The sequence below is a fragment of the Sinocyclocheilus grahami genome, unplaced genomic scaffold (genome assembly GCF_001515645.1).
Source record: "Sinocyclocheilus grahami isolate Dianchi unplaced genomic scaffold, SAMN03320097.WGS_v1.1 scaffold1093.1, whole genome shotgun sequence".
Classification (NCBI taxonomy): domain Eukaryota; kingdom Metazoa; phylum Chordata; class Actinopteri; order Cypriniformes; family Cyprinidae; genus Sinocyclocheilus; species Sinocyclocheilus grahami.
In genome coordinates, this window is record NW_015506272.1 from 89669 (window position 1) to 112127 (window position 22459).

At 36.3% G+C, this 22459-nt stretch overlaps 1 protein-coding gene across 10 annotated transcripts in view; it reads right to left on the reverse strand.

The window, feature by feature from the left end:
* The window catches only part of rapgef2b (Rap guanine nucleotide exchange factor 2b), a 136142-nt gene that overhangs the window by 63018 nt on the left and 50665 nt on the right, over positions 1-22459 (reverse strand). For 9 of the 10 annotated variants that reach the window (XM_016252224.1, XM_016252222.1, XM_016252216.1 and 6 more), the window contains exons 4-5: positions 13586-13669; positions 4425-4500 (exon numbers count right to left, since the gene is read on the reverse strand). In XM_016252224.1, the coding sequence (XP_016107710.1) occupies positions 4425-4500; positions 13586-13669 (160 nt within the window). Of the gene's footprint in view, positions 1-4424; positions 4501-7528; positions 7762-13585; positions 13670-22459 lie in introns of those variants that run through there. The other variant, XM_016252225.1, reaches the window with a different exon arrangement.

A 22459-nucleotide genomic window follows, 5' to 3' on the forward strand; every position in this document is an offset into this window, starting at 1 on the left:
AGCGAGTGAGAGTACAGTATCTATATCCTGCCTCGGCCCGTAATTACAGGGCAGCATCGGCCAGTAATAACAGATGACTTACCCAACAAGGGCACCATCAACTGTCGAGGACAGTGGCCATCACCCAAACAGGAGATTACGATTATGCATTTGGCAGATGCTTTTAAACGACTTCTAGGGAAAAGTCCATTATGAAATCCATTTGAATTTTTTCCCAAATTCACTTTTTCTGGATTTCATTTTTTTTTTTCAATTAAAATTTTTCTAGACTCTGTTTTAATGGTTAAATAAAATTGTATTAATCAAAAATCTAATTAATTGATATCATAAAATGTACACAATTTAACAGCAATTTAATTGAAAGTTTAACAAAAATTTAATTTTTAAGTTAAACCAAACTTTAAGTTTCTCTGTTTATATGATTTGATGATAGTTTTTTCTCAAAATAAATGGTAAAATGCTCATGAAGTGACTCTCAGAACAGTTCAAGAGATTATGTTCATGAGTTAATGTACTCATATTGAAGCGGTAGAGGTTGAAAACACTGTGAGCATCATGCGCGCATCAGTATGTGTATAGTAAACGAAACCGTGCGCCTGCATCATTCATTCACACAGAGATACGCATAACATGCAGGATTCATATTTAAATAGTATTTTGCAGCTTAATATTCACAGAAACTAGTCCATATCGCATTTTGATTTAAGTGTACTGACCTACATTTGATTTATCCATCCAATATTTGGCAAATTCCGTGACATTCCACATAATACGGTAAATAGCATTTTTATGACTGGATTCCGCGATTCCATCTGCATTTTCCGCATCTTAGAAATCATAGAGCCATAGACTTAGAGGGCATTTTAACTAGGCCTATATGGTTTATCAGTCCATGTATTTCTTGGGATTGGAACCCATGACCCTGATGTTGCTGGAGTCATGTTCTATGGATTGAGCTACATACAGTCATATGAAAAAGTTAGGACACCCTATTGTATTCCATGGTTTTCCTTATCAGGACAACATATACAAATAACTGGTCCTTTCCAGGTCTTAAAATTTGGAAAATAAAACCTCAAATGAACAACAACACATAACATATCGCACCGTGCATAACATCGTTTATTTAACAAAAATAAAGCCAAAATGTGTGACAAAATTAGGGCACCCTTACTGTTAACATAAGAATTAAGAGGGTAAGTAGCAGTCAGGCACTGATAATCAAATGCCTTTGATTAACTGATCATCAGCAAGTGTGAGCACCTCTATAAAAGCAGATGTTTTGTCAAGTTTGCTGGTCTAGAGCCTTCAGGTGAGTGTTAACACAATGCCAAGGAGGTAAGACATCAGCAATGATCTTATAGAAGCAATTGTTGCTGCCATCAATCTGGGAAGAGTAATACAGCCATTTGCAATCAATTTGAAGTCCATCATTCTATAGTGAGGTAGATTATTCACAAGTGGAAAACAGACACCAATCCTCCCAGGAGTGGACATCCCAGCAAATGTACCCCAAGATCAGACCATGTAACGCTCAAGAGAAATGGCAGACAACCCAAGAACTTCACCGCAGACTCCACAGGCCTCAGTTAACATGTTAAATGATAAAATTCATGACAGTACAGTTAGAAAAAATATGGGACAAGTATGGCATGTTTGGAAGGCTTGACAGAAGAAAGCTTCTTCTATCTAAAAAAGCATGGTAGCACGGTTTAGGTTTGCAAAGTTGCATCTGAACAAACCACAAGTCTTCTAGAACAACGACCTTTGAACAGATGAGACCAAAGTTGAGATGTTTGGCCATAATGCACAGCGCCACGTTTGATAAAAACCTAACAAGCATATTAGCACTAACACCTCATACCAAAAGTCACACATGCTGGTGGAGGGCTGATGATTTTGGGCTTGGTTTGTAGCCACAGTACCTGGGTACCTCACTGTCATTGAGTCGACCATGAACTCCTCTGTATACCAAAGTATTCTAGAGTCAAATGTGAGGACATCCGTCCGACAGCTAAAGCTTGGCCAAGATTGGGTGATGCAACAGGATAATGATCCCAAGCAAACTAGCAAATCTACAACAGAATGGCTGAAAAGAATCAAGGTTCTGCAATAGCCCGGTCACAGTACAGAGCTCATCCTGACTGAAATCAGTGGTGAGAGCTGTGTATAAACAAATGCCCACAAACCTCAATAAACTGAAGCAACGTTGTAAAGAAGAGTGGGCCAAAATTCTTCCAGAATGATGTGAGAGACTGATAAAGTCATACAGAAATGATTACTTCAAGTTATTGCTGGATCTACAGGCAACTGAATCATAGGGTGTCGTAACTTTGTCACACATGGCTTTTCCATCTTGGCTTTATTTTTGTTAATCAAATAATGACACGGTGTGAAATGTCATGTCATATTGTTCATCTGAGGCTTTATTTCCAAATTTTAAGAAATTTTATTTTAATCTTTATTATCTCCAGATACAGAAAACCATGGAATTCAATAGGGTGTCCTAACTTTTTCACATGACTATATATACTGTACATACTACCATTCAAAAGTTTGGGGTTGGCAAGATTTTGTTTTTGAAAAAAGTACAGTTTATGTTCATCCAAGGTGGCATTTATTTGCCCCAAAAAATAAAATAAATAATAATAATACTGTTGCTCATTTCTATTATTGTTTTATGTATTTATTTATTTTTTTATATATTTTAAAATGTAATTAATTCCTGTGATGGCAAAGCTAGATTTTCAATGCTTAAAAAATCATTCCAAAATTCTGATTTGGCACTCAAGAAACATTTCTTATTATTATGAATGATGAAAGGAGTTATGTTGTTTTTTTGTTGTTGTTTTTTTAGGAACTTTGATTTATATCTTTGATTAACAGAACAAATAATTTGAGATAGAACTATTTTGCAACATTTCAAATGTCTTTACTGTCACTTTCGATCATATAAATGTGTTTTTGCTGAATAAAAGTATAATTTTTTTAATACCTTACTGACAACCAACATTTGAACAGTAGTGTACTCAACATGCAGAAACATATATAGGAGCCCATTGAGTCACATGTACACTCTTAAAAATAAAGGTGCTTCAAAAGGTTCTTCAAGCGATGCCATAGAAGAACCATTTTTGGTTCCACAAAGAACCATTCAGTCAAAGGTTCTTTAAAGAACCATCTCTTTCTTACTTTTTTATAATCTGAAGAACCTTCTTTCACCACAAAGAACCTTTTGTGAAACAGAAAGGTTCTACAGATGTTAACGGTTCTTTATGGAACCATTTAGACAAAAAGGTTCTTCTATGGCATCGTGAAGCACCTTTATTTTTAAGAGTGTAGGCATATTTCCATGCCACCCCGAGAGCTTAACCAAATCCAAGGCTGCAAATGTAGATAGGGAGGGTCTTTCTTTACTCATGAACACACATCATGAACTGAATATGGAATATATTAGGACGCACAGAAGTGCTTGGGTTCTTAAATATAATCGTTTTAGGTTTTTTGGCAAGGCGAGAGCACTGAATTTAGGCCATGTTGAACATTAACCGCAGTGGGCGGAGTAATTTAAGAGGAACAAATCCACAATGAAATTTGCTTGTGGTAAAATGTAAACAAGATGCCAAATTCAAACTGAGAAAGAGAGTACAGAAGTGGAGGAGTACAGAAACATGTATATGCCATTTATCATTATAGCAGTGGTTCCCAAATGTAACTTTAGTCTGGCTCACCTGATGCTAAACAAAACTAGAAAGCACACAATTAAACTGCTCTCCTAATATAAATAAAAACAAATTCAATATAGCTGTTACTAAAACGTCTACAGTAAAAGCTTGTAGCTTGTGTTCAGACAGCCACTTTATTTTCCCCATCAGTCTAAAAAAAAGATCCCACAAATATTGATTGCTATATTCATTAAATATTTAAATAATATTTATAGTTCACAATGGCAAAAAGACACTGAATTTAAGTACTTAGTATGTTAAAATATTCACAAAGCTGATTTCAGGTGCATTTAGGCATTTACAGTATATAAGACATGTCTTTGCGATTAAATGCACAACATCTTAGAGTGTTTCTATCTCAAAGAAATAGACCATCAAAAAATAAGACCACCTAGATAAACTAGTCAGCTTATGTGCAAAGTAACAGTCAGTTGTTTGACAGTCGACCATCGTTTCCTATCGAACCATCACATTTTCTTCGGAAAAGGGTTTTTAAGTCAGTGCATTGGGAAGAGCTGGAACTGTTATCTGCCCATGTAATGTCAAATCTGACCTTGTGTGTACCCCTGGGAGTAAAGCATAGCACACTGTGGGAACCACTGGGGAAGAGGAATGAAACTACAGCACAAAACAGCAATTACATAGTGTAATTAGTAAGAGTATGGAGTTAAGATGATTATCTGGTCCATGATTACTCACCACAATCATCTCGGATGGCTCCAGAACGATGCACTCGCATCCACGGCGTAAACTCCCAGCAGACCTTTTCCCAAAACTAGAGGAGAAGAACAGGAGAGAGAAAGGTTATAAACTGCTCGACCAATTATGGAATCCTGAGATTCTGTGGGAATGAAAGCGTGCTCAGAAACCGAGCCGGAGGAGCACATATCCACACACTTGTGGCAGTGTTCCTGGTCTAGGCAGTAAGGCTCCACTAGGAAAGAAACTACGACCAGACTGGAAAAGTCCACCAAATGACATCATGGCCTAATGAAAGAAGTACAGTGCAAAGTGATGGAGCGTTTGAGTAGCAACACAAAAAACTCTATTGAAAATAGAAATGGAAATGTGAGGTGGAGATCCACACAAGATGAAGGTAAATACTGACTCAAGGTGGACATGCCTTAACATTTTTAAATAGATACACATTTGTGCCCCTGGACCACAAAAGCAGTCATAAGTAGCACAGGATTATTTAGAGCAATAGCATTGTATGGGTCAAATTTATCGATTTTTATATTATGCCAAAAATCATTAGGATATTAAGTAAAGATCATGTTCCATGAAGATATTTTGTAAATTTCCTACCTTAAATATATCAAAACTTAATTTTTGATTAATAATAATATGCATTGCTAAGAACTTCATTTGGACAACTTTAAAGGTGATTTTCTCAATATTTGGATTTTTTGGCACCCTCGGATTCCAGATTTTCAAATAGTTGTATCTCAGCCAAATATGATCATATCCTAACAAATTATACATCAATGAGAAGCTTATTGATTTCAGATGATGTATACATCTCAATTAAAAACATTTTTTTGACTGGTTTTGTGGTCCAGGGTCACATATGTGGACTTCAATAAATCACTTGCAATGTGGAGTTTATTTATCACTTGCAGTCGTGGCCTAATGGATAGACAGTCGGACTTGTAACCCGTGGGTTCGTGGGTTCGAGTCTCAGGCCCGGCAGGGATTGTAGGTGGGGGGAGTGAACCAGCGCTCTCTCCAGCTTCAATACCACGACTGAGGTGAGACCCTTGAGCAAGGGACCGCACCCCCAACTGCTCCCTGGGCAGCGCAGCATTGGCTGCCCACTGCTCCAGGTGTGTGTTCACGGTGTGTGTGTTCACTGCTGTGTGTGTACACTTGGATGGGTTAAATGCAGAGCACAAATTCCGAGCATGGGACACCATACTTGGCCACACATCACTTCACTTTCACTTTCTTGACCCCATTCCCTCTTCTTCACACAATGTCTTTACTGTACTAAAAGCAAAAAGAAAATAAACAGGAAAAAGGCAAAATTAAGTAAAACAAAATAAAATAAAATAGTTGGTTAGATGTGCACATCAAACAGAAATGTAATTTGTTTGTTTAAGCATCTCAACTGAGTCTGGTATAAAAACACAGTGAGTTTGGGATGGGACTAGACAGGTGGGGTACTTGACATACTTTTTTTTCCAATTCTGTTTGGTGCTGTTTGAACACTTAACCTTTGTATCTGGTCTGTTGATTTACCATTAATGCTGCTTGTAAGACACTTTTTGCAGCTGAATGAGCTGCCAGGTGACAATATGGTCCAAAGTTGACACATGCTTACAGCGGTTTAGCTGGGTGAGAGGTCAGAAAAACCGCTACACATACTTCAAAAAACTGTGACTGACAAAGCAAGGATGACTTTACTAAAGAAAAACTCAACTACATAAAACATAATTTCTTGCAATGACAATTTGCATGCTGTTTTAAATGTTTACATTAGTAAAACAACACTTTCTGTTATATAGCTATTTGTACACTGTATGGGTTACGGTAGAAGCGCAGCTGGCAGATATAGTAACTATCTAATATGGTTAGACTAACAGGTGGGATCCCCTCTATATACATGTTCCTGATTCTAAGACCACACACAATGAGCACTTTGTGTTGTAATGCTGTTTGACTTCCCTTACAGGCTTCTATTCAAATACAAAACCTCAAGACTCAGTGTTTTCATTCATCGTTCACGATATAGTTGCTGATACGGCGGGTATAGTTTGAAACCACACTGAAAATCAGGGATTCCAAGTCTAATTTAAACTGCAAAATGCAATAGGAACAAAAACAATGGAATACATTTTCACCACACTTATAGATTACAGTTTTTTTTTTGTTTAGTTTTTTGTTTAGTTTTTCTCTGGCTTATAAAATCCCAAAGTCTAAAAAAAGAAATCATTATTCCCTGTAGAAGGCAGTAAAAAAAAAAAACTGTAAAAATGATATTAACACTAGGCATTCATATAAAGTATATTAACGTCAGACACCACACTATGTTCTTTGGGAATTGAACTCCCGGTGAGACATGATGCCCACCCAGTCGGCCCCTGCATTCCATATTATACAACATTCCGGGTGTCTGGAATGTGATTCTGTGACGAACGTGGCAGGCACTCACACACAGCAAAGAACATAGGGGTCTCCAAAGTAAATAAGCCTCTTTTTCATCTCTCCATATTAAACAGAGCAAAGATTAAAGAGCTGTTATGCAAGTGCTGTCGGTGGGAAAGTCAGAGGGGAGAAGGAATACATTGGAAGGCTTAAGGACATGCTGAAGTACAGTAGAATGGTAATGCAGTAACAGGATTCTACTGTAACGCTTCAGTGAGTGCTAAACAGCTCTGCTGCCTCTCAAATCTGCACTTGCATGGCAACATACATGGCAACATAAAGCAAAGTAAACAGCATTTCAGGAGCACCAAAGCAACCCCAAACTGTAACTAGATATAATGCAGGAATCGAGATGCTTGAGGCTTGATTAGCAAAGCATGACACTTGAGGTATGATTACTTTAACGAGCATTTTAGCATTAGTATCAATAAAATTAATTATAATAAAATTAATTAAAAAAATACAAAATCAAATAATAAAATATATAAATATTTATATAAAATATATAAAAATGAAAAGTCCTTTAAATAGTTTGTTGGAAAGTGTGTTCATAAAAAAATATCTAAAGTCATTTCTTAAAGTGATCTAATTGTGCACTTAATACACGAAATAGTACACAATACGTATAAAAACAAATAAATAAAAAACACCTGTACCTGAAGAGGAGAGAGTTGTTACAAAATATGTCCAATGAAATCCATAAACATTCCCGGCTTCTTGAAAATCATGCATTCAGTTCCATACTTCTACCTCAAATGTGTTTTTAATGTTCTTTCTTAATATTCATACCCAGACACTGCTACCACACTAAACACAAACACGATTTCCTGAATGCCACATGATAATCCAACTTCACGTACACTGCACTCTGTTCTGACAGCTCCGTCTACCGCCTTCATCTTACGAGAGTATGTGTTGGGGAATGTGCGTTCTTCAGAGTCAGTAGTGATCGACTGAAGCCAACATTCCTGCCTGCCCCTTACTGCCTGTGGAGCCAAGAGGGAGGGGTTGACCTCTACCCACAAACAACATGACCTCCCAACTTAACTCAAGACCAGTAGTGATCAGAGTGAGAAACACCCAGAAAAACTCTAAAGGGCAACCTGGGGAATAGTAAAGTAAAAAAAAGGATACCTTTGATTCAAAAAGCACTATTCATAATCCTAAAAATGTAAAACAATCATAATTAATTATTATAATTAATAAACAATTACAAAAACTTAACTATAAATAAAAGTTAGCTGGAGATTGAAATGCAAAGTTAAGAAATTGTGGCTAAATAACAAATGAGGCATGTTGATACATGTAGTGGAGTAACTTGTATCAGATATTCAACATATCAGATGTTGCCGATTATATTCACATAAAGTAAATTCATATCACTTCAGGGAGGAACAGTAAGGCTTTCAAAGCACTTCCATGGGAAAACAACCTGGGAGTTTGCATGTGGTTAAGTGGAAAAAGATAATAATAAAAAAACACATCTTACTGAAACTGAAAGAATTTAAAAGCTTGCATTTTAGCAAAACTTTTTATCTGTAAATGAATAAAAAAACATGTAAAATGTGAGCATGTTACTAAATTCAACTCGATTTAAAAGTATCTGGTTTGTTTTGTTAAACTATAGTGCAAAGAAAACAATTTGAAGGACATGTAGTGTGAACACTTTAGTACAAATCATTAAAAAATAATTTAGTACATAAAAATCTAGTAGCGAAATATCATTTAGTACCATGCACCATATCAAAGTATCATCTCAGCTAACAAAAATATGTTCTAAGAACATTTTCCTAACATTCTTATTAAGGTATAAAAATTGTATTTATGAATATTCTCTGAACATTTACAATAGGGCCTTTCGCACCGCGGGAACCTTTTCATAGTACCAGAACTAATTGTGGAACTACCCACTTTTTGGCGTTTTCGCACCGCCGGAACTGGGTGCGATTTTAGTACCGGACTGCCTTTTTCGAGAACCAAATTAGCTCCTACTCCGGAGCAGGGTCTAACCAGCACAACTGGTACTAATCGTGACGTAAGTAGACATTGATTGGCCAAACGCGTACGAGAACGCCCTCACCCGCCATGATTTAAAACGCAGTGTAAACATACTGTAAACATTGTCAACTTATTTCGCAAGTATGGAGAACAGCGATAGATGGACGGACGCTGAAGTGCAGGCACTTGTAGCAAATGTAGCACTGTCAGTTGTCGTTGGAGATTCTTAGTCCTCCTTTCCGTTCTTTCAATCGCTTTACGTATACGTCGACTTTCCATGTCCACTGTGAAACCCGCGAAACACAACAAAAACACAGCTCCGATCACAGCGTCCTCCATCCTCCTGTTATTAATGTTGTTCTTCTTTGTTTCTGTTGTTGAACACCGCGCACAAATGACAACGCTGTCGACCGGCTTACGTCACTTCTTAGTACACACTCTCAGTAAATGGTGCTGGGAAATAGTTCGCGCAAAATCGTCCCAGTACTTTAGTACTGTACATTTAGCTCTGGAACTAAAGTGGTGCGAAAGGCCCTAATGTTACATTTTTAAAAGTTTCAAAAACATTTCTGGAAGATAAATGGAACGTTCAAATTTTATAATTTTGCAAACATCACAGGATCACTTTTGAATGTCCTTCTGAAAAAAGTTTAAAAAACATTCAACATTAAAAAATTAAATTAAAAAAAAGTTAGACAAATGTGCTAAAGTTTTGATAACCTTCTATTAATATTACTGGAAGAATGTTCATAACTTTGAGATAATCTTGCCAGAACATTAGCCAAAGTTCTGAGAATGTTCCCTGTTAGAACAGATAGTATGCCATATTTGTACCATGGTAAAGCATGAGTAAAAATCTCTAGGAAGTCTTGCAGTCAGGAAAAGTTAAGAAAACAGTGGATTTACTGGAGGATCAGATTTAACAGAGTTTATAACAATAGAATCTATTGTTGGTAGTTAAGCCTGTAAAACCATTTTAAAGGGCTTGAAATTGTTGCATAAGTACTGGCATGAGCACCAGGTGGTACTGCCACCTCAAACTCAACTCTGACTTCTGCCAGCACTTTGTACACCATTATGCTTTTAATGATTGAAATCGCTGTGCAATTAAACACTTGCATGCTGCATTTGTAGTGAGTGAGAGTTTCAGGTGCGATTAAACAGAAGTGTTACACAAAATCTGCATTAAAATGAGAGTGTTTTTGTTTAGAAAGAAACTGGAAGAAAAGAACACACGTCATGTGAAAGAAGCCGATAAGATGCTACTGCAGATCTGGTCTGTCTCAGACAAGAATCAGCACACAGGGTAGCTGTGATGCCTCTTGGGGGGAAAATGGCCATTTGCGAGCACTATCAAGACATTGTTTATGAAGTGCACCGCTGTCCTGTTGGTTTTCATTCACTGGACGCCTGAGTCACAGTCTATTACAGGAGCAACACACCACAGCTCTCTCCATGAAGCCAAATGAGAAAGCGAGGGAGGGAGAGACCTGCTTTTTTCATTGCCATGGTGATAAAATGACATTCTAAACTGCAAAAATTCTAGTGCATCTCTGTCAAGTGTTTTTGTACGGCTTGCTATGCTTTTAAATTACGCCCAGTCAATATGTTGCTGTCTGTATGTACACTTAATTTCTCTCACACCAAGTTCTATGTTACTACAGGTAGAATGTAGTGTGCCAAGCAAAATATTGATCCTTGATAAAGACGGTAGTCTTCATTTGCATATGCGGCCTTGCTAAAGTAGTCAAATTATGATACTTTCAAGAAGGGATGCACTGATAAGATTTTTTTTTTGGCTTATATCGATACCGATTTTAACAAACAACTATTGGCCTATTCTGATTCCGATACCGAAATTGCTACATTGCATAAAGCAGGGCTTAAAAACGAGAGAGAGAGAGAGAAAAAAAGAATGGTTCACTCCAAGCAGAATTGGTATTTGAACGCAAATTTTTTTTCCTTTCGTTTTGTTAATCTGTTAATGATATATTCCTTTTTGTGTGGCCTATATAGTTTTATACCGTTTTCTCCGTTCACAGAAACATTACAGGTGCGAAATGTGACCTTGTGTGAATCCGTGTTCTACACTGGTTTCAAACAAAAAGCTGCATATTACCTGCCATGCATTTTCACTTAAATGTAGGCCTAATGCTTGGCAGTTCGTGACATATCCTCGGATAAACTCTAATGCTGGTGCATTGCCATTGCGACTTACCTGTGATGAATTTACAGCTGAGAGCAGGCATTTCACTTGTTGGATGCGTCAGCGTCACGTTTGCATAGGCCGTACTATGCCGTCTGACAAACTATATATTTGTACAGATTTTATTTTGTTTTGGCAAGTATTTAATTATTTTGCCCAGAGAAAAATGTTGGATTAAGCAACAGATATGCAACTCATTGTCTCCATGCAGTTAATTAATAAACCATCGGTATCAGCCCTTTTCATGCTATTTCCGAAATGCTGATGGCTTTAAAATAATAAAAAAAACAGCCGATAAATATCAGTGGCTGATACATCAGTGCATCCCTACTTTCAAGTTATGATGTTTGCATTAGGGAACTGATTACATGCCAGGGTCAGAAATTAAAGGGATAGATCACTCAAAAAATTAAACATCTGTCATCATTTACTCACCGTCATTTTGTTTTAAACCTTCATGACTTCCCATGAGCTGAATTGTTTCATAATTTATAAATTTTTCAAAATTGATACTGTTATTGAGCTGAACTGAATTAAAGGGGTCATATGATGCTGCTAAAAAGAACATTATTTTGTGTATTTGGTGTAATGAAATGTGTTTATGTGGTTTAAGGTTAAAAAAACACATTATTTTCCACATACTGTACATTATTGTTTCTCCTCTATGCCCCGCCTTTTTGAAACGCGTCGATTTTTACAAAGCTCATCGGTCTGAAAAAGCGAGGTGTGCTGTGATTGGCCAGCTATCCAGTGTGTTGTGATTGGCCGAATACCTCAAGCGTGAGACGGAAATGTTACGCCCCTACCATACTATTGATGCCGTCTCCCGGAGCGTCAAGACAAAAAACATGAAAACCCATTATAAACGAGGCATTTGTTACATCCTGTGGGGACATAATTACGGATTATAATGACTTATACTGTCTTTTTACGTGCTGCGTTGCATCGCGCCGCGTAAACAAAACCATGTCTGCATTTGTGATCAGAAATGACAAACAAGCACTAACGTTACTCTACACTGCTCAAAATTCGCGTTTGAATTATCAGTGGCAAATCCTTTAAATGAAAACGTACTTGCAGACTGTAAGTCAGAACAGCCGGCGGCGGGCTAGCGTGAGCTGAGGCGGCGGGCAAGCGTGAGCTGAGGCCGCGGGCAAGCGTGAGCTGAGCAGCACTAAGTTGATGTATTTCCTCAGTGACCAGCACAGATCAGCTCTAGGCATGACAAAGCGGATATCGTCCTCTTTTGGAAGACCAAACAAAGTAGTTTCACTTTCACAACTCACAGCGTCTTCATGACATGGCGGCAGCAACAATATTACAGCGAGAATACACACCTTCTTTCTTTGCGTGAACATTTGGGCGGTGTTATGCAAATCTTCCCACATAGTGACGCAGATATGTGGGGGCGTGTTAGAACGAGCCGTTTTAGGTAGGTGTGGTTAACTCTTAACTTTTATAAAGAATATCTCTCTGGATTTGAGACTTTAGTCTTTGCAACTTTACAGATCTTCTTTATGCACCAGGAGCTTGTAACGCTCCAAAGAGAAAGGAAAAATTGAAATCGCATCATATGACCCCTTTAACATTCAATTGTTTCGAGTTGAATTACAACACAACTGTCTTTTTAGAGCTGCTTTACAGCAGAATTTGGATTTGTCTCATATTTGATGAAGTTGGCCTCATTGATTCTGTTATTTTCCAGTTCACTTCTGTAAAGCTGATTAGAAACAATCTGTATTGTGAATTGTACTAAATAAATAAAGGTGACTTAACTTTCCTTAATTCAACACAAAGGAGACTCAAATGCACTATAAACATATCATAAAAGTAGTCCATGCAGTATGTGTGTCATATATTTAAATCTTCTGAAGCAGGAAAAAAATAACAATTCGACAACTCTCATTAATCTAATTATACTGAAATTTTATTCAGATATTTTATTTTGATGAATTTATTATATTTAAAGTATTTGAGACATTATGACATAGCATTTCTGTAAAATAAAAAAATGTGGCACTCATAAAAGTAAAAAAAAAGAAAAATGCATCTGAAAGTCCAAACATATTGCAAAAATTGCCCCTTAACTAAAAAGAAGAAGAAGAAGAAGAAGAAGAAGAAGAAGAAGAAGAAGAAGAAAAAAACATTTAATACAGTTGCTCTTTGAAGGTACTTTTATTAAATGCAAATTTAACTAAATTGGTCCCAGTCACATTTTTGGATGTGCGTATCTACACTTGGACCATTTAAGTGGCAAACTAGGATGAGGACATGCACGGAGATGGATATTTACTCTTCCTAAGGTTCAATGTTAATTATTTTTTTTCTTTACATTTCCAAATCAGTTCCAAATCATGTTCATGTTCCAAATCATTCGTGAGAACTTTTAGAAAAAGAAGGAAGGTACGAGCTTAACACACATAACAGGTTAATGGAAATGGTATTTAGGGTGTTCTAATTTCTTAGTGTGAATATTTGATATTTGATGGCATTCGGGTAAGGGACGTACCTGGAGCGTGGCAGGAACATGGACTCTTTGATGAAGACCGATCCAGAAAGCAGAATGTACCAACACGTGCCAATGTCATCCGGACTGTGTGAGACAGAAAGAGAAAAATATCACACAGACTCCAACAGGAAACAAAACATGCTTATTTCTAACATGCGGCCTGGTTTGCTGTATGGTTAGAGCAAAAAAAAGCTGACACAGACTCACATAACCTCAGTGCTTAATGTAAACACTCTGTCATCATTTTGGTTCTGTGATACACTCCTTTGCACAGACAAAAGACGACATAAGGAAATTCCCAGAGGAAACAGTGGACAGAGTGATCAAACAGCCAAGTGCGAAACTCACACCATCTCTCTTTCTCTTGTAAGTGATGCCAGTTGAAATGTGACTGCTTGATTTATGTGTGTGTGTAGGAAATAACACACTGACACACAATCCCCCTTAACACTCCTTTTTTTCAGGTCACAGAGCAGTCAGGAATGTTAGACATCTTCCGAGGCATGCTGGGTCGACGTCCTTCTAGCTCCCGGCGAGCCCTGCTCCATGTCTGCCTCTCCAGTAAGTGTTAAAAGTGGAAATGTGAAAAGAGGAGCAATCCAATGAGCAGCTGACATCGTGATCACTGAACAGCCGATACACACTCCAGTGAGATAACAGACCCAAAGCAGTGCTGGGGTTTATGAGCCGATAGACACTCCTAACATGAAGCAAATAACCCAGCTATCACACTACACTGCACACATTTTAATAGTACTTGTTTTTCATTCGATTTAATATGTTTTGTCTGCACTGAGATTTCTTGTATATCTTCATTTTATCACACGATTCACTGGAATACTCCATTCTGATTGGTCAATCATATTAGAGTGCAACAGTGGGGTTGTTACACTATTGTATCACCAAATCTTGGATTCAGTCTTATTTTTTTTTTCAACTGAGGTGCATAAGCTCCGATCAATCAGTTCAACAAAAAAAATGAACATAATATTTGGTAATAATACAGCAAGACATGTATAAGCATTTTTTTGCTGGCCATACAAATTCAGAAGGTACAAAAAGTATCCAAAAATGTTTGGGAATTTGTTATACCCTATGTGAGTCAGTAATTCAGTGTTAGTCTAGAGTGATAATATTAACTCCCATTTTCAGGAAAAGAAAATCCTCCCTGGGTCATTATTGTGTTTAAAAGTTGAAAAATACATCACCCGTGATCCTGAAAAGAATCTCCACCAATCAGAAGTTCCAATGAAGCACACAAAATTACATAATGGACTCAATCACCCTACATTTTGTTTTCATACTATATGTACAGGTTTTTCACATACATATTTTGCAATAAACACAAAAAGGTTGTTTTGATACATACAATCACCAACTTTAAATGAACAGATTTTTTCACGATGATTCAATGGGATTGTAGGTCTTGATTTTTTTATTTTTAAATGTTCATATTTCATTCTTTAAATCAAATTTTGTAATGTCATGCATCACCTCATAGCTGGTTGGTTTGGTTCATGACTTATCATTTTAAAAAATTCCTATGGGAAAAATACTTCCGGAACCAAGGCCACTCTGTTTCCTAATCTTCTCCGTCATCCATGGCAAATCTGTATATCGGAATGCTCATTCAGTAATTGAAACCGGTGTCTCTCGTATCACACCGCAGATTTGCACTTATGTTTCATACAAACGCAACTACTGGACTTGTGTGTCTATTATTGATTGCACTAAAAATATCGTCCAAGAACTTCAGTGTTAATATTTCTGTAGTACACAGTTTCAGTATTCGTCTTGTTGCTCCGACGTTCATTTCGTACACTGTAATGGGTAATTTATTTTATTAGCAAAATATATACAATAATATACAGATACTACTATAATATAAACTCAATTCAAAGTTTCACATTCACATATTTATTTGTTGAGTAGCCACATATGTTATCCCTTATTTAATTAATTAACATTATTTAAAAGTTAAAATTTGTTGACAGATTGATTTCCACATCATTTAAGTACAAAAATACTTCTCCAAACTTCTGGATGTTTGCCCTTAAACAAAAATCCTACACACACGCGCACACACACGCTACGCTACATCGTCTCTATAGGACTAATGAGGCAGCTCCTGACTGCTCTCAAATGCAGCACGAGCGCTGCATGCTTTTTTCGTTTTCTTTCTGCATCGCTCCCTTCATCATTGCCGCTTCTGTTCCCTCTTTTAATCGTTTTTACCGAGCGCACGCAGACAAAAACGAAACACTCAATTATTAATCAGCAGAATGCAGAGAGCGAAGGAGAGAGCGGGAATGATGGAGGGTGAGAGACGGAGAGCGTGAGGATGTTCTGCAGCGCTGACTGAACTGGGTCACTGAAACACTCTTCCAACGCTCATCAAATGCTCATCAAGCACACAGCAACAGCCTCCAGCCCTTCAGGAACCACTGGGGAGCACAAACGAGAGCAGGAAGTCAGGCAAGGTTTGGAGGAATATGGACTTCATGTATTCATCCTTGGGGGTTATTTATCTGCTAATCTTCGGTCAACCGAAAAAGGAAATTCTTGGTTTAAGGTTAAAATTATCAGACAAATATGAGGAAATATTAATGTTTGCCTTATATTAAAGTGTTCATCCCTTTACAAATGCATACCATGGTAAACACTAGGGGTGTGACGAGATCTCATGGTACGAGTAACGATTTGTATCGTGAAAAGCGCTATACAAATAAACTTGAATTGAATTGAATTGAATGTGTCTCGCGAGATTTGACTGGTCTCATGAGAACGTGACGATATCCTCACGCAGACCTTTCAGATATATTTGCATTACACTGGCTCGTTCACAAGTGGTGGCAGTGTTGCCAGACGCACGATAATTATCGTATTTGTACGATAATTTAGACCTCTGTACGATGTATGATCAATCATGAAAAAAATCCCATAATGTACGATCATTTCAGAATTTTGTGAAACTTCAAATGGTGGTCGTTGTAATCATAGGGCTTCTTCTATACTAATTAATCTAGCTGTGGATCCTATGTCCACCGTGCCCTGCTTTTAAACGAGCACTTAAGGTGTTATTTTAATGACAAATGTCGAGAGGGATCAAAACCTGACGCGCGCTCAGATACACGCTGCTCTTGTCTCTCCTCTCACTCAAACTGTCCTGTGCACTCGCAAATCTCTCTGTGCTCGTGCACTAGATATTAATTATTTTCACACCTGAATTAAACGTTGTCAGAAGTTATCATTGTGCACTTTTAAAAAATATCTCAAAGCAGATTTGTTCTCTAAAGGCCTTTCCTTTTTAACAAACTGGTTATTGCACTTTGTTTTACTACTTTATCTATTTTATTTGTATTTTCTTTTCTGTGAATGCACATATGCATCTCTCTGTAAAATACTTTGTAAACACTTTTAAAAAGGCCCTATATAAATAAAGCTTTAAACAATCAGACCTCCACAAATGACCAATGAAAATACTATGTGAAATTTAATTGGCTGATAGGGAAGTGAACCTGGAATTCTTTTGACAATTAAAGATGGATCTTTAAATTATTTTCAGTTTAATAATATTTAGCAATGCTAATGAAATGTGGCCTATATTAGAAATGGCTAGGAATTGGGTGCTTGGATGATTTGTACATATAAATAGCCTCTGTCCAACTGGTTGGTCTCTGAGCAATTTATCTAAAAACAACATATTATATATAGCCTATGGCTCTAAAGACTTCATATACAAGATCAATTTTATGTCATAATATGTCAGATACCTCAACTGAATTTAAAATAATTCCAATAAATTCTCAGTTGGTATGATGGCAATAGTAACAATTCCTATCAAATCAGCATCAAATGCAAAAATAGACGTAAATGATGCAAGATATAACACAATAAATGTTTTGATAGAATCACTGTTTGGACATTTATTGGAATTTATATATATATATATATATTTTTTTTTTTAATCCAGTGTTTGTTTTCAGTTCTGATTTTAGTTAGATTTTTTTTTCATGAAAACACTATAGCTACACATTCAATGGCACTCTCAAACAGTGAATATACAGTTTTATGACAGTTACATGTAATTACATTGTCTGCAAATGCATTAAACCCATAGAATATAATGTAGTAATGTTATTACAAATATGGGAAATTCATTATAGTGTTATATTTGGTCTTAAGTATAGAGAATAGTGCATCTGACCCTTATCTAAATCTGTCCTTAATCAGAAGATATATACATACATACATACATACATACATACATACATATATATATATATATATACACAGTATATATATATATATATATTTCAATCCAAGTGCACAATAGGCTATATGACCACATGAACTTTAAGAATCATATAGGCCTACTTTTTTGATGTTTGTGTTTAGATAAATTGCTCAGAGGAGTTTGACCAAACTGTTAAACTAGGTTATTTACAAATAATCCAAGCACCCGATTCATTTCTAATATTTGATTATTATGACTTAGTAGTATTAAATTATAAAGAAATTACAGATTCATCTTTGAAATCTGATAGGTTGATAACATTTGACAACTTTTAATTCAGGTGCGAAAACAATTAATATCTAGCGCATGAGCACAGAGAGATTTGCGAGTGCACAGGACAGTTTGAGTGAGAGGAGAGACCATAGACTGTATAAAAACAGGGACAGACACGTTTTAAATGTGCGCACACTCTCTGGGCGAGAGCAGCGTGTATCTGAGCACACGCGTCAGGTTTTGTGTGAGAGCAAAGGCAAGCGGGGAGATTCGCGCTCGCGCATTATATTAATGTGCTTTCGCGATACAATAATGCGCCCTCGACATTTGTCATTAAAATAACGCCATAAAGCACTATGTTGCGGTGATACGGTCCATGACGGCATCAAATCTGTACCGCAAACGGACCCCCTCAACATCTGGCAACACGCAGGCTTCTGATAACTGCGACTCAGAGGTGGAGTTTTGACCTTCCCACTTACGTACGCCTAGTTATTTATCTATTGTGGTAATTTGCAGGTCGTGTGAAAAAGTTGTTGGTCTAGAATCTAGATAAATAGCTATTCTGTACGTTTGACTCGTGTACGATAATTTTCTTCCAAAAAATTTCTTAAATTTCTTGAGCTTCTGGTACGATACTTGGACATTTCCAATCTTGCAACACTGAGTGGTGGTATGTAAGATATTTTATGCTACATCAGGCAAGTGGCCGCATGATAAGAGGGAAAATTATGCAGTGTAGTCTTTATTCAGTCATAAAAACAGAATTCACAGTTTTAACGCTGAATGTCACGGAATTTGTCCAATTTTGAATGAATTAATCAAAAGTAGGTCATTACGCTTAAATCCAATCACGATATGGACTAGTATCTGTATATATTAAGCCGCAAAAGTCGATTTAAATATGAATCCTGCATGTTCTGTCTGTCTCTGTTAATGAATGGCGCAGACGAGCGGTTTCATTTACTACACACACACTGAAGCACGCGTGACACTCGCGGTGATTTCAGCGTCTGCCATCTCACTAAATGAGGACGTAAACACATGAACAACATCTCCAGAACTGCTCTGAGTGTCACTTCATGAGCATATTAGCGTTTGATTTGAATAAAACTAGCGTCATATCACATACACAGAACTGTAAAGGTATTCACGGCAACCCGTCAAAATAAAAGTCCGGTTTGATTTGAAGACATTGTGCCTATAACTATTTTTCAGTAGAATGTACATAGCCTACTCAGGGTCGGCACCAGAGTGCACAAAGTGAGGGGGCAGGCACAATTTATTGGGGGGGCCGCACTTTTGGGGGGGGGGGGGGGAACATAAAATAGACTACTCCGTAACTTTTGGTCATACAGTAAAGGCATAATTCGAAACGGCAAAGTGTTAGCAGTTTGAAAATTCAAGAATAATAGCAAAGTTAATAAGAATTCTTTCTAAATGCAGCACCATTCTTATTTCGCTCTGCATAACCTGAACGGGAAAAAAAATGGTTTTGCTAAGAACGAACCGAAATGAAAGCATGTCACTTTTAATCTGTGTATTTAACAGCCTGGGAGACCTTCCCAGGACAGTACCTTGTCCTTGCCTCACCGACTAAAATCAGGGCACCCACTATGGAGACGGCACCAGAGGTGAGGGGGCACAGTGACCGAGGCGCCGACGCTGAGCCTACTACTACCACTAAAATGAAACAAACATTATTTTTCAAGGAATAATCACACAAAACATTTCTTCCATGTTTTAGTAGTACATCCCCTTAATTTCTAAACAAAAGAATCTAGGCCTAGTAATTGATGTTATAAATACACACGCCTGATTTTTGTTTTAATTATCCATTGTAGGCTACATTAAAAAACAAACAAAAAAAATATTTGCAATCAAGACAGAAGTGAATGTAAACCAGATTTGGCCCAGACTCTGTTGCTATCTGTGAAGCCAAGCATAAGAATAGCCTACTAATGTAAATTTGTTAACCCAGTAGTACATCCCCTTTGTTTGACAAAAAATATTGTTTGCTTAATTTTCAATAATTAAAAGATAAATGATAAATGAAATTAATATTTAAATTATTATTATTTTTTTTTTTAAGGAAAATTTAAAAAAAAGATACGTCTCGTATAAGTTGCATTTTCAGAAATAATAATGGCAGGCCTAATAATGTTATAATGTACCAACATTATGAACACTATAGGATATTTTAGTTCCCCTCACTTTCCAACAAATCCTTTAAATTTAACCGTATCAGAACAGAATAAGAATGTAAAAATATATAATTCTAATGGATAAATATAATTGCAGTATATAATAATATATGCTTAGCAATAAACATGCCAAAACAAATTAATTTATAAAGAAACGTAAGGTAAAGTTGGGCTTACATATGGTGAGAAAAAATAAAACATTTCATAGGGCCCTAAACATGTAATTTTTGTTAAACTTTTAATACATCGATGTGAAAATGTATAAGTGTAATGATTTTAATTAATTAGACATGCTTTTTAATTAATACGATTTAATTTAACTATTAAAAAGGAGTGGAGAAAAATTTAAATGGAAAAAACGGAATTTGGAAAAAAATAAAATGGAATTTAAGAAAAAAATTTATGGATTTCATAGGGCCCTAACTATCCCTCAGCCTTGCCGCACCACCCAGTTTGGCAACCACTGCTTTATTATTTTAAATTGATACATTGATCGTGTTTATTATATATTTTTTATTAAAGTGGAAATCAGTTTACTAAATAATGTAAACTTGACTGACTGCTTCACTTCCACCTTAAAGGGATATTTATGTTGTTTATTATTTATTTTTATTTATACTATTTATAATTTTTGTGCAATTACTTGCCTGTCAGTTATTAAAATAGATGTTTAATTTCATAAAGTACAAGTTGATTTCAAAATGAACCTACTTTTTTTGCATTTTGTGTTTTTCAGTTGAATAAAAGACTATTTTTCCCTATATATTTCATCTTTGAGGATTTCTTTAAAAAAGTCTAAAAATCTCGTCTCGTCTCGTTCTCGTGAACCCAGTCTCGTGTCTCGTCTCGTCTCGTGGGATAAGTGTCTCGTCACACCCCTAGTAAACACGGTACAATGCCATAGTTTTTCCAGTTATTGTTGCTATTGTAAAACCTGGAAAGCTTCTTATAACATTATACAGTATTTTATTAACTGTAGCAGCAGTTATTGCATTTTAATGCCATTTTCCAAAAACCATGGTAAAGTTTGTGAGGGCATCAGTGGGTGTTAAGAAAAAAATGAAAAGGGAAACGTAAATAAAAACATGTCCGCTAACTAAAATGAAAATAAAAACATAACTGAAAAAGTGTTTCACTGTATATTTTAAATTGTAAACATTTACAACCAACAAAACTAAACCACCTTAAATGTTTAAATTGTAACTTATCTTTGACAGCCATAAAATATTAAATTCTAAAACTAAAATAATATATAACAATTAAGTGAGCTGGTGTAATTGCAAAGTTACTGATATCTTTATAGTAATTCCAGTAATACTCAAGGCATTGATGTTTGTCTACAAAACCAACACTAGCTCTGCACCCCATAACCTAAATTCTAGGGATGCACGATATATCGGCCACCATATCGGTATCGGCCGATAAATGCTCATTTTTCCTGTTATCGGTATCGGCCTGATAAGAAAATTTGGCCGATATCTTAAAGCCGATAAATAATGCATTATTTCCTTCAGAGACACTTCAGATGCGCATTGTCGTTTGCAGCCTTTTGTGCAATTGTACGTTGTAATATTGTGTTTATTTGATGTATATCTGATTTATCTCATATAGAATGTGTTTGGTTAAGTTAAAAAGAGCGCTTCAGTTTACCGGTGATCATCTTTAGCTCAGCGCACGCAGCTTAAACAGCAGTGCACAACATTAATAACTATGATTGGGAATGTCGTGTATATAACATTCTAATGAGAATTATAATACAACGTTGTGAATTCTTTGGCTTTAGTTGCTGTGTTTCAGCACATTGTTATGGGAAGAGCGCATCCACAACAGGATCACACATTCTAACTATAGCACGCAATAACTGCATCATTTTGTACATATAAGTTGTAATATTATGTTTATGTTGTATTAATATTAATCTCAGGATGCATTTCCTTGAGTTAAATAAGCTGCCAGCAAAACGCTTCAGTTTACCATGTTCATTCAGCTCTTCAGCTTCAGCACGCGCAGCTCAAACGGCTGCTATTTAAAACAGTGGTATTAATTTGTTACTTTTTCAAAATCATCGATACATTATTAATAACAACAACCACTTGTATTTTTCTCTTATTATTTTCATCAACAATATGGTTTAGTAATTAAAATCATTAAATTATTGTC